The sequence below is a fragment of the Lampris incognitus genome, chromosome 9 (assembly GCF_029633865.1).
Source record: "Lampris incognitus isolate fLamInc1 chromosome 9, fLamInc1.hap2, whole genome shotgun sequence".
Lineage (NCBI taxonomy): Eukaryota > Metazoa > Chordata > Actinopteri > Lampriformes > Lampridae > Lampris > Lampris incognitus.
The window spans coordinates 59,706,825-59,719,794 of record NC_079219.1 but is presented as its reverse complement, the minus strand read 5'-3'; the positions used below and the strand labels follow the sequence as shown (position 1 = coordinate 59,719,794).

Sequence of the window (12,970 nt, the reverse complement as noted above, 5' to 3'; positions counted from 1 at the left end):
CGCTCGGTGTGGCTGCAGCGTGAGCGGGATGACGGGGAAACGGGAGTTGCGGGGGGGATGACGGGGAAACGGGAGTTGCGGGGGGGATGACGGGGAAACGGGAGTTGCGGGGGGGATGATGACGGGGAAACGGGAGTTGCGGGGGGGATGACGGGGAAACGGGAGTTGCGGGGGGGATGATGACGGGGAAACGGGAGTTGCGGGGGGGATGACGGGGAAACGGGAGTTGCGGGGGGGATGATGACGGCCCCCGTGTGTGCGTTTCCATCACTGTTGTTTTACATAACGGAAACGTCTTCGGCTGACCCGTGAGACGCATCTGCTGAATGTATTAATGACGGCAACAGCGCCACCTGTCTGCTGGCTGGAGCAGCACGACACTAGCGAGGACGTCCTCCGCTTCTTCTTCTGCTTCTTCCGCCGCATCTTCGGCCACATTTTCTGCTTCTTCTTCTACTCTGTTTTTTTTGTTTTTTGGCCGTTGCGCAGTTCATTGGACCAAACCACACTTTCCTTGCGGATAGGGGGGGAGTTCGTCAAATTTCAAGTGCCAACTTAAATACGGCAAGGATCCGTTCGACATTGATTTATGTGCTTAAATAATTCTCAAACGATATTTCAAAAACGTCACACGTTTGCTTTCTCCGTGTAAAATACAGGTGTACGCAGCTAGCTGTGGATAGATAATGTACAAGCCGATGTATTGGTATCGTCGACTGTCTGGGCTACCGGAACGAGTCTATATATAGGTATATATATATATAGGTATATAGATATCTATGGCCTTGTGATTATGCTTTCCGGGTCCTGCTAACATTTCGTCGCAAGCTAATGTCCGTTGTGAATTGTTTTTAAATCCTCGCGAAGCTGCTCTACATCTATTCTGCCGACATGGCAGCAGGGAGCAGCGTAGCTCAGAAGACGTGGGAGCTGACCAACAGCATGCAGGAAGTTCACAGCATCGAGGAGATTTACAAATATGACAAAAAGCAACAGCAGGAGATCCTCGCTGCGAAGCCGTGGACGAAGGACCATCACTATTTCAAGTACTGCAAGATTTCGGCTCTGGCGCTGCTGAAGATGGTGATGCATGCCAGATCTGGAGGCAACCTGGAGGTGATGGGTCTCATGCTGGGGAAGGTGGACGGCGAAACCATGATCATTATGGACAGTTTTGCCTTGCCTGTGGAGGGCACAGAGACCCGAGTCAATGCCCAGGCTGCAGCATACGAATACATGGCTGCCTACATTGAAAACGCTAAACAGGTCGGTCGGCTAGAGAATGCTATCGGCTGGTACCACAGTCACCCAGGCTACGGATGCTGGCTCTCGGGCATAGATGTAAGCACTCAGATGCTCAACCAACAATTTCAGGAGCCCTTTGTGGCCGTTGTGATCGACCCCACTCGAACAATATCTGCAGGGAAAGTCAACCTCGGCGCCTTCCGAACCTATCCAAAGGGTTACAAACCCCCAGATGAAGGCCCCTCAGAATATCAGACAATCCCCTTGAACAAGATTGAAGACTTTGGTGTACACTGTAAACAGTATTATGCCTTGGAGGTTACCTACTTCAAGTCATCCCTCGATAGAAAGCTACTGGAGCTCCTTTGGAATAAATACTGGGTCAACACACTAAGCTCCTCAAGTCTTCTCACAAACTCCGACTACACTATGGGCCAGATCTTCGACCTGTCCGAGAAGCTGGAGCAGTCTGAGGCCCAGCTGGGTAGAGGCAGCTTCATGCTCGGCCTGGACACACATGATAGGAAGTCTGAGGACAAGCTGGCCAAAGCAACACGAGACAGCTGCAAAACAACCATAGAGGCAATTCATGGCCTGATGTCTCAAGTCATCAAGGACAAACTCTTCAATCAAGTCAACATATCTTCCACCTAAACCTTATCTCGCAGCCTTTTTGAGTTCCCTTTTGCAGTGTTTTTTTTCTTCTTTCTTATGTACTATTGCCATTCTGCAATATCTTTAGCTCCTGACGTTAGCAATATCATTTAATTCACTTAGGGGTGCGTTTGTTCATTTTTTTTCTGCTTATGTCAAGCATATTGGGACTGTAAACATAATAAATGAGGAAAAGCTGATTTTTGTTTTTAATTTTGTTATTAACACAATGGTGTAATGATGCATTGGCTGATAATATCGTATAAAAACTAATTATTGGATGATGGTTGACAGCTGTTTCATCTACATAAGTCAATGTATGGCTCATTTTTCAGTTTGCATTTATATAGTGGAGGTGAGACTTTTAAGGGTCCGAGACATACGGCAGTCATTACATCCATCGACCCCGGCGGCTTTGGCTGAGCCTGTCATCACACTTCACACTGTACTCCGAGCCGCAGCACAACCCAGTAAACAAAGACATGCACAACCTACCCTACTGCCAGCCGCTCGGTTAGTCGTCTGTAGCTTGCCACGGCATCACACAATGCAGCAACAAACTGCAGCCTCTGCATCGCCTCACAAAGGTAAACAGCAGCTGGCATGTGTGGGGCGTCTCCGCGGACCACGTGCTGGGAGGTGCATTGGCTGGCTCTAAGTGGTACGCAAAGCCTGGCACGGCCGTGTGTGTGTCTGTGTTCGTATGTGCATGTGTGTTTGTGCATGCGTGTGTGTGGTAGTGATGCAGCACAGAGGCAGGAGCCGTGCACACTGGAGCCCATTCACCATATATAGCACGTCTGCTCTACATCCCAGCAGACACTAACCAAGTCTGCCTTATTTTTTTTATCATTTTTTTACAAACCAATCTGGCCCCGGCTCATATCAGGTGTTTTTGCTGTAATGGCTAAATGTATAGTTTTTGATGTGGTGCATTGCAGGAGAGAATCCCAGTGGAATAGCGGAGGCGTCTGCTCCTTCTCATGTACATGGGCTTTGGCACCAGTTCCCATAATGGTTTACTTTTACCGCTATTTCAGCCGTCTTATGAAAAGGGAGGGTGCAGAATGTAGTGTTAGAGAAAAAGGAAACCTATCAGATTATCTTAAGTGCAATGTAGGGATGTGTGAAAGCTGAACAGGGCTCCTGCACAGACGGTCCGCTCAGCTGCTTCTAGTTCTGCCGGACATCTGAATGTATTTCATCATGGACGGCTGTGAGGGGGCTGAGAAGCAGGCAGCCAGCAGGCAGCCAGCAGGCAGCCATTCCTCTAATAAGGGTTTCGCCCAATGCTGCAACTTTCATGCCGATTTCGGAATCAGACAAGTATGTTGAACTCGTTGGAGATGCAAATGTTAAGATTATGACCAGATGGACACTTGTATGCTCGACAAGATGTGGAATATTAAGATTTATGTACATTTGAATCAAGTCAAATTAGGGGGGGCGGCTAAACATCCACTACTAATGTATTTTTCGTGACGCCATTAAAATTCACAGAGAAAAAAAACAAATCTCTTCTACTTCTTGGTGTTTATTGTCGGTTGGCAAACAACACATTGGCGCATTACCGCCACCAACTGGTATGGAGTGTCGATCAGAGGGTCTATTGCTTACACCAGTGTTTCTCAACCGGGGGTCCGCGGACCCCTAGTGGTCCGTGGCGTAATTGCAAGGGTCCGTGAAAATAAAATATCTTTTAAAAAAAAGATCCTATGACATTTATAGAAATAGGATTATTTTACTCAAATGTGACTGAGACCTTTATCTACCTAAACTAGAAAGGGTAACAGGACTTTTTTCTCTAATCACCTGTTTCACAAGTGTAATTTATTGTATTTTAATAAGAGATCTCGCTCCCGTTTGCATTGTTAAAAGATACTGCATAAAAATTCTGTTGTTACATATATCTGAAAGTTACTGAATACATATTCTGTGTTGTTACATATATCTGAAAGTTGCTGAATACATATTCTGTCTTGTTACATATATCTGAAAGTTACTGAATACATATTCTGTTTTGTTACATATATCTGAAAGTTACTGAATACATATTCTGTGTTGTTACATATATCTGAAAGTTACTGAATACATATTCTGTTGTTACATATATCTGAAAGTTACTGAATACATATTCTGTTTTGTTACATATATCTGAAAGTTACTGAATACATATTCTGTTTTGTTACATATATCTGAAAGTTACTGAATACATATTCTGTTTTGTTACATATATCTGAAAGTTACTGCATAAGAATTCTGTTGTTACATATATCTGAAAGTTACTGAATACATATTCTGTCTTGTTACATATATCTGAAAGTTACTGAATACATATTCTGTTTTGTTACATATATCTGAAAGTTACTGAATACATGTTCTGTTTTGTTACATATATCTGAAAGTTACTGAATACATATTCTGTTTTGTTACATATATCTGAAAGTTACTGAATACATATTCTGTTGTTACATATATCTGAAAGTTACTGAATACATATTCTGTTTTGTTACATATATCTGAAAGTTACTGCATAAGAATTCTGTTTTGTTACATATATCTGAAAGTTACTGAATACATATTCTGTTTTGTTACATATATCTGAAAGTTACTGAATACATATTCTGTTACATATATCTGAAATTACATATATCTGAAAGTTACTGAATACATATTCTGTTTTGTTACATATATCTGAAAGTTACTGAATACATATTCTGTTTTGTTACATATATCTGAAAGTTACTGCATAAGAATTCTGTTGTTACATATATCTGAAAGTTACTGAATACATATTCTGTCTTGTTACATATATCTGAAAGTTACTGAATACATATTCTGTTTTGTTACATATATCTGAAAGTTACTGAATACATGTTCTGTTTTGTTACATATATCTGAAAGTTACTGTATAAGAATTCTGTTTTGTTAACTATATCTAAGTTACAACTGAAAGCCCTTTTTTTCCCCCCAAAGAGTGAATAAATGCTATAATGCAATTTAAAATGCAGTTTCTACTGTTTCTATCAAACTGCAACCCCCCTCCCCCAAGATCAGGTGGAGGGGTCCTCAGGGTAGATCAAAAATACGCAGGGGGTCCAGGACCCCAAAAAGGTTGAGAACCACTGGCTTACACCCCCCCGCCCCCCAAAAAAAACAAACTCAAATATTCACCATTAAATTAGTTACTCTAAGAAACTGAAATAAGATTTTACAACACTCAGTTGAGTTCTTCTGCAGAATATCTACTAAATCGATGTGTACTTGTATTCTCCTGAGATGTGGAGTCGCACGCCTTCTCTCTGCCTCATGTTTCTGCCACTACAACATGCCGTTCCTTCTTCCCCACAGCAGTCACGGCTGCCTGGATTGTGTTTGCCCGTGTTGAAAAGTGCACCGTTTAGTCCAGTGTCCAAATCCGAGTCTTGAAATTGTTGTCTCGCCTCTCCTGGTCCTTCCTGCACCCCTCATTTCTCCCACTTTGCTTTAAACTGTGTAAAACCACCGTCCTCCCCTCTCCTCCTCCTCCTCCCGTTGCTTTCGCCACCTTTCCTTCAAGCGATGCTTCGTTGACCTCTCGCAAAGCCCCGCCCCTCTTAGCTAGCATAACAAAGCTATGTTAGCGGGCTAGCTAGCATTAGCTATCATTAAATGAGGTATGTGGCCAGAGATACCTCAGCTCGGATAGAATAATTCTAGCTATAAAATCCGAGGCGACGTTAGCTTGTTGCTAGCTAACGTTACTCTAGCAGTGCATTTTCCTATGGCTAGCGAACTTTATGTCGTTGTTGTATAGCTAACATTAGTTAGCTAGCTAATAATACACAGCTAGGCTACTTACTGCGTTGTTGGCGACAAAAATTGAAGCTGAAGGGCCCGGAGGAGACTGGAGACCGGGAAGGGTTGGTTCGGCCGAACTAACCAGTGCCAGTGGCCCGTCTGAAAAACCAAACTGTCGCTTCTGCCAGGTTGAAAAACATTCCGTTGCAAAGTGCTTGCTGCACAGGCGGGTGGTACTGCTGGCAACGATGCCCTCTCCAACGCCATGGGCCCTAATAAATTCTGCCCACTTGAGCCTTCTTCTTTCTCCTTCCTTAGGGAGTTGGTTTACGGTGTCAGACCCCGAAAGCTGGCATGATCCAAGGATGCCAGCTTTCTATGCGCAGGCATAGCATTCACAAGACTTTCAACTGGCTACTTTCAACTAAGGCTACTGTTACAAAAGGTTACAAAAAAAGGGGTTCTGAGGGTGCGAGCACAAATGCAAGGTCTAGACAGGTTACAAAAACACTGAATATTTATTTAAAAAGGTAAATGCCAAGAAAAGGGAGAACAATACAACCTAGCACCCTAACTAGAAACCTCAACCTACGGGCCTAACCAAAACCAGCTGGGGGTTGGGATGGGCCTGTCTCCCTGGTCGGAGGGTAAGCTGAACCTGACAACTCTAAAACACATCCTAACTGTCCCTACCTAACAAGTGCTGCTGTCCCCATCTAATTCCTGAAACTAACATGAAAACAATACAGTCAGCATTTTAGCATGAACAGGCTCAGGTGTCCTCTATCATTAACAGCAGCTCAAGGGTGGCATGGAAACACTGCACATCCTGCACGGGACCCAGCCAGCGTCGCCCAGCAGCCGAGCAGAGCTTCCCGCAGCAAACAGCAGAGAGAGACCAAGGCCCACCCACAGGCCGCCTTTGTGTAGTCTCCGATCCGTCATTTCAGGTGAGGAAGCTCAGGTGTCATCAATTAACTCTGACCACGCCTCCTTCTCTGGGGGTGTGACAAGCAGGTCGTCACACAGGGTGAGACGACCTATCATCACACTACTATACTTTCAACTACTACTTTCAACTGCCTCGGAGTGACAGCTAGCGTTACGAGCTTTATATAGGGGACAGACAGGTGAGATTAAGGTTACTATAGTAACCTTAGCTTACTAGCAAAGGTGTTCTAAATCAATGCAAAGGAAGACGGCGACGTCACCAAGGAAGCAGGCCAAAAAATGAAGAAAGGAAAATACCCCAAAACGGCCTAACTCAGCCAATCATTTCTATACATGGTTCAACACATTTTAACACGTCAACAGCAATACATCGCCCACATTTATAAAGTATTGTGAAGCACATCTGTCAATTTGGTTACCCTGCTCTTTAAAGTAACTACCAAATCAGTGTGGTTATGTTTTGTAGCCTACTTTGCAACCTTATCTGCTATTTCATTTCCCTCAATGCCAATGTGTGCCGGTACCCATAAAAATGATACTGTAAGACCCATCATCTGAATTCTAGGTTTGTTGTACCTCCATTAAAATGCCTGGCCTGACCTACATGTCTTTGGACTGTGGGGGGAAGCATTACTTATCAACACTTCAATATAGATTTAATCAATCAATCAATCAATCAATCAATCAAGTTGCATTTTATATAGCGCTTTTCAAGCTGCAACAGCCATTCAAGGTGCTTTTACACAATAGCGTGATAGAAAACCAGTACAGTAATGTGTAATGACCAGACCAGCCAGCCTCCCCTATCTGACATGGTATGTAATTATTACATTATTAGGACCATGTCCCAGGCTTTTACTTTTGTTCAAAGCCACTTAGAGGAAGGGCCAAACGCAGGGGCGTGGCCAGGGGGGGCCCAGGGGGGGCACGGCCCCCATTGGTCAGAGCACAGCCCCGCCCAGAGTGGGTAAAAAAAAAGAAAGAAAAGAAAACGCCTACACATAAACAGTCAAATGGAAGCTGAAATACAAGCATTATTATTATTAGCCTATTATTATTAAGTCTTGTCCTTTGCCACTAAAGTTATGAGCCCAATGGGCTCATATTTGTGTAAATCCAAGTGTAAAAGCAAGAGTGTGTAAGTGCAGAATGGCAAGTCCAAGTGCTGTAGTTTATTTAGTTGTGTGTGTTCAGGATATGGAAGTGTTGACTTCGTTGTGTACATTTTCCCTTCATGCAATTGAAATTGCAATTGAAATACTAAATGATTTTTCTGTTTTGGGTCTTTACACTTTACAACACTTAAACCATACCCATTGCATTAACACCCGTGCATGGGACATGTAGATGGGATGCATGATACCATCCCACACCCTTTGGCTACACACAACCCATGGCGTTGTTAAAAGGGCTATCACCATCTTCGAAAGTAGTTTTAAAATAGTGGTTTTGACAAGTGCCACCCTAATTAAATGGCTGGCCCCAGCTGCCCCCCCCCCAGTAAAAAAAGTCCAGGCTACGCCCCTGGCCAAACGATGACAGACGTGACTCTGGACCTTCCCTTTCCTTTCCTGCCTATTCTTTCCCAGTCTCAAATGAACATAAATGGAAAAGCGTGCCTTGATATTTTCAAACTCCGCGTCTCTGAGCGCTTTTTCGAAATTCATTTGTTCACAGAAGTTGGTTATGGGAAGCGCAGTGCTGACCTCTGCTGGTCAATATTGTGCATAACGTCGGCGGTGCCGTCTCAGTTCGACACGCCGCAGTTTGCAGCAGTTGTGATAGTCATACGGTAACGTAAATTTGAGTGGCAGGAGACGAGGCGGAGGTATGGTTTTTTGGGGGGGGGTAGTGTATTTTATGTATTTATTCGTATTTGTGTATGGAGTGTAAAGCACTTTGTAACTGTATGTTTTTAAAAGCGTTATATAAATAATTTTTTGATTGCTTGTATACGTACTGATTCACACTCCATACCAGTTGGTGGCGGTAATGCATTAATTCGTTGTTTACTAACCGTCAATAAATACAAAGAAGAAGCAGAAGAAGAAATAGTAGTAGAAGAAGAAGAAGAAGACGACGCGTAGGTAAGCGTGTGGACAAATTAATAGCTAGCTGAACAATTTCTGCTAAGGTTATAAACGGATTCAACGTGTTTTCCATTTTTTTCCATTGCCTCTTGCATGATTTTTATGCCCAAGCAAGACGCCCTGCCATCTTCTCGCTGGTTAGCTAACAAACGGAAGACTCGGCTGTTAGTTTTAGCAGACTAGCCGAGCTTCAGTAGCGCCTTTAAGTTATTAGCTAGTTTACGTAGCATAGCTGCCGCAGAGCTGCTCTTGGCGATGTCGCCTTGCTCTCAGGCGGGCGGCTCTCAAGCGACGTGTCATGGGACCCTGCTGACGTCAGTCCTCAGTGTCGTGTAGAGAACTGCACCGCCAGCCAGCCGCCTGCAGATGCATGGAGTAAAAGACATCCATACCGGTCACATTGGCGCAGAGACACTGGCATCTTGAAGTTTCAGTCAGCTCACATTTCTAAGACACCGGGACCTTTCGGGCAGTGCAAGAGGACACTGTCCCTTTATACAGAGTTTCAAAGAGTATGTAGCACTAAACACAGTTTTATGATTCATAAGTTGTAATGTGGTAGATGTCAATTTTTGGCAATGATGAAGCTGTGCTTTGGCTTGACACCGTGTTCTCTGCTATCATGATGACTGTCTCCCCTCCACCTGCAGCTGTCTTCTATTAGAAAATACTAACAAGTTTATTTCAGAAGTAATTAATTGGAAAAAAATAATTTTGTGTTCTCATTGACATTAAAAACTGATTGATAATCACGTTACATTTTCACCAAATTGGGCATGCCTAATTTCTCCTGATTTTGGCTGTCTCTAAAGGGGATCAGACTAAAATATTTTAAAGTTGTGTTTGCAGCGGTCATAATTTTAACCATAATCCCAGTAATTGTTTTTTTTTTTTAGCACATGTAGTTGATACAGCCAAATATTTTGTGGGTAATGGAACAGTTTGTCCTAATAACACTGGTTTGTGCCCCAAATGCAGGATGACATACTGTCTACCATCTGCAGCTGTCACATGGAGAACTACCATAAGACTCGGACGGTGGAGCAGCCCTGCCCCAGTCCCTTCCCTGGACTCCCCCCTGACACACCTGAGGTCTGTGTCAAAGATGGCAGCAAGATCCGCAACCTGATGCGCTTTGCCTTGAGCCGCATGGAGACCAAGTCCAAACCAGCTGAGGGTGAGGAGGGGCATAAGACTGATGAAGGTTTTGTTGCCATGGAGATACAGGAAGCTACAGATCACCCCCCTGCCCCAGAGAAGCCACTCATTGGGCAGATTGTCTTTAGGGCATCGGGTAAGGGTGTGTCTAAGGCCATCACATGCACAGAGCTGGTAAAGCGGCGGGTGAAAGGGCTCCACCAGCACACCAAGTTGCTGTACAGCACAGCTGTGGATGTGTGGGACCCCCTGGAGCCCACAGCAGGGCTGGATAGTCTGACGGTCAGTAGGAACATCCCCAGCATTTGGATCCTCCTGTCCAAGGATCCTTTGGACTCCAGCCTGCCTGGGTACCAGGCCCCAGGGAACTTTGACACCCTGTGGGCTCAGTCCCTCAGGGATGATGGAGGAGCTTTTGGGGGACAGAGACGAGGACAGAGGAGAAAGCGGGGAGGAGGAGGAGGGGCAGGAGCGTTAGCAGGAGGAGGAGCTAGCAGCAGCAGAGGAAAAGCACGGCCAGCTCGACAAATGGGGCGACCCAGATAGCATGCTAAAGGCCAGAGTTGATTTAACCTTTTGCTGAAGCAAGAAAATAATTTCTTAAAGTGGCTCCGAACAGACGCTGGGTGGCTGTGGTGGTCCCAGGCCCCCACAGTGTCAATGCTACACCAATACCTTGACCAATTTGAGCCTAAAACAAGCTTGACTAAAGGTGTCATGGTATTTAAAGTGTCATATACAGGTGCTTTTGTGTCTTCTATGTTTTGAGTTCATTCGAAGCTAAGGGTCCATTTTGAGACCTTCAAAGTGTAGGGCACCATCTGAATCATGAATGATAAAGTTAGCTCTCTTAACAGGTCTGTTTGTGCGGCCGAAGTTGAATTTTTGAAGATGTTGATTAAAGGTGGTAAAAACCATGTTAAGAAAGTTTGTTTTATTGAGTTTAAATCTGATTTCACCCCAGCCCTTGTTCAGCTCATTCAACCAGTAAGTGTGTAAAAGGCCATGGCCCTTAACGTCCTCTGTTTAAAGTCCTCAGGTCTGTCTCACCTTGCATACTGTGTAATAGGCATTTTGAGGATACTTAACATTTTGAAATTTAGGGAAAGAAAAAGGGTGAGGATCAAAGACAACAGATAATGAAACAGACATTACAAGAATTAATGACAAGGAGTCACAACACAGTGATTTTAACCAACCTAGTAACGTTAACGGCTCTTCTGCTGTTAGATGTACAATACTTCCAGTCTACTATGAACTACCGTTAGGACTACTTGTATGACTCTTCTTGTAGTTGATGTTGCATTTTGCTTTGAGATCACTTAGTTTTGAGCATTTCTGGACCTCAAGGCTTTATTTTCCATTTAATATTTCACAATAGACACGCATTTTTGGATTCTGAGTTTGTCCAAGCAAGAAATAAAATTGGGATTTCAATTTATTTGAATGCCGTTTTGAATTATTTTAAAAGATAATTTAAAGAATGCTCAGGTTTTTATGAAACCTACCTTTAGCTGATGAGTTATAACCAGCCTCTGGTTCTGTGAGCCCAGTGGTCCTTTGCATAAAACACATTCCATTGTTCCAGTAACAATCTGCACTGAAGCAAATTGATCAGTCTGTGTATAATGTTTATTAAACTGAACTGTCATTTAAACTGCCTCAAAGTCATTTTCATTTAGACACATCAAAACATTATTGAACAGTTCTGTAAAAAATGTTAATATCCCACACAGTCTGATTTGGATTTTAAAGGTGATGTGATTGTCACACCAGAATCAGACCAGCAGGGTGACTGGGACAACGCTCAGTTTCTTCCTTCTTCACTTTTAACGTTTCATCAGACCAGAGAATCTTGTTTCTCATGGTCTGAGAGTCCTTTAGGTGCTTTCTGGCAAACTCCAAGTGGGCTGTCAGGTGCCTTTTACTGAGCAGAGGCTTCCGTCTGGCCACTCTACCATAAAGGCCTGATTGGTGGAGTGCTGCAGAGATGGTTGTCCTTCTGGAAGGTTCTCCCATCTCCACAGAGGAATGCTGGAGCTCTGTCAGAGTGACCATCGGGTTCTTGGTCACCTCCCTGACCAAGGCCCTTCTCCCCCGATTGCTCAGTTTGGCTGGGCGGCCAGCTCTAGGAAGAGTCCTGGTGGATCCAAACTTCTCCCATTTATGAATGATGGAGACCACTGTGCTCTTCGGGACCTTCAAAGATGTAGAATTGTTTTTGTACCCTTCCCCAGATCTGTGCCTCGATACAATCCTGTCTCGGAGGTCCACAGACAATTCCTTTGACTTCATAGTTTGGTTTCTGCTCTGACATGCACTGCCAACAGTGGGACCTTATATAGACAGGTGTGTGCCTTTCCAAATCATGTCCCATCCATTGAATTTACTACGGGTGGACACTAATCAAGATGTAGAAACATCTCAAGGCTGATCAGCGGAAACAGGATGAACCTGAGCTCAATTTTGAGTGTCATAGCAAAGGGTGTGAATACTTATGTACATGCAATATTTCAGTTATTTATTTTTAATAAATTTGCAAAAATTTCTACAAAACCTTTTTCACTTTGTCATTATGGGGTATTGTGTGTAGATTGATGAGAAAACAAGGAATTTAATCCATTTTGGAATAAGGCTGTAACATAACAACATGTGGGGAAAGTGAAGGGGTGGGAATACTTTCTGGATGCACTGTATGTTATAACAAGGTAATGACAGGACAACCTTACTTATAGTACACGTGTATGACATAAGGTAGAGATAAGAAGAAACCTCAGGGGGCGCAACAGAGGAGGGATCGCTCTCCCAAGACGCACAACATGCAATGATGTTGTGTTTACACAGTTTACACAATACGACACTGAAAGAGTTGAGAACACAACTATCATGTTAATTGTCCATCCATTAACCGAACCGCTTACCCTGCTCTCAGGGACGCTGGAGCCTGTCCCAGCAGTCACTGGGCGGCAGGCGGGGAGGCACCCTGGACAGGCCGCCAGACCATCACACAGGACACACACACACACACACACACACACACACCTAGGGACAATTTAGTACGGCTGAGTCACCTGACCTACATGTCTTTGAGT

At 44.0% G+C, this 12,970-nt stretch overlaps 2 protein-coding genes across 3 annotated transcripts; both read left to right on the top strand.

Annotated features, from left to right (window-relative positions):
• Positions 1–236: 236 nt before the first annotated feature.
• Positions 237–2,093, top strand: LOC130118359 (COP9 signalosome complex subunit 5-like). The gene has a single exon (XM_056286785.1). The coding sequence runs from the start codon at positions 892–894 to the stop codon at positions 1,897–1,899; it is 1,008 nt and encodes a 335-aa protein (XP_056142760.1). The 5' UTR covers positions 237–891; the 3' UTR covers positions 1,900–2,093.
• Positions 2,094–8,697: 6,604 nt separating this feature from the next.
• On the top strand, positions 8,698–10,795 carry rpp25l (ribonuclease P/MRP 25 subunit-like). 2 transcript variants are annotated; one of them, XM_056286792.1, is made up of 2 exons: positions 8,698–8,717; positions 9,699–10,795. In XM_056286792.1, exon 2 carries the CDS (start codon positions 9,732–9,734, stop codon positions 10,422–10,424), a length of 693 nt encoding a protein of 230 aa, XP_056142767.1. In that variant the 5' UTR covers positions 8,698–8,717; positions 9,699–9,731; the 3' UTR covers positions 10,425–10,795. The 2 variants fall into 2 exon arrangements, with proteins under 2 accessions (XP_056142767.1, XP_056142766.1); XM_056286791.1 differs by lacking the exon at positions 8,698–8,717 and adding an exon at positions 9,150–9,232.
• The last annotated feature ends 2,175 nt before the right edge of the window (positions 10,796–12,970 follow it).

What these genes read in the sequence shown, in the direction of transcription:
- LOC130118359 (XM_056286785.1), top strand. Translation starts at nt 892, where the DNA reads ATGGCAGCAGGGAGCAGCGTAGCTCAGAAGACGTGGGAGCTGACCAAC.
- rpp25l (XM_056286792.1), top strand. Translation starts at nt 9,732, where the DNA reads ATGGAGAACTACCATAAGACTCGGACGGTGGAGCAGCCCTGCCCCAGT.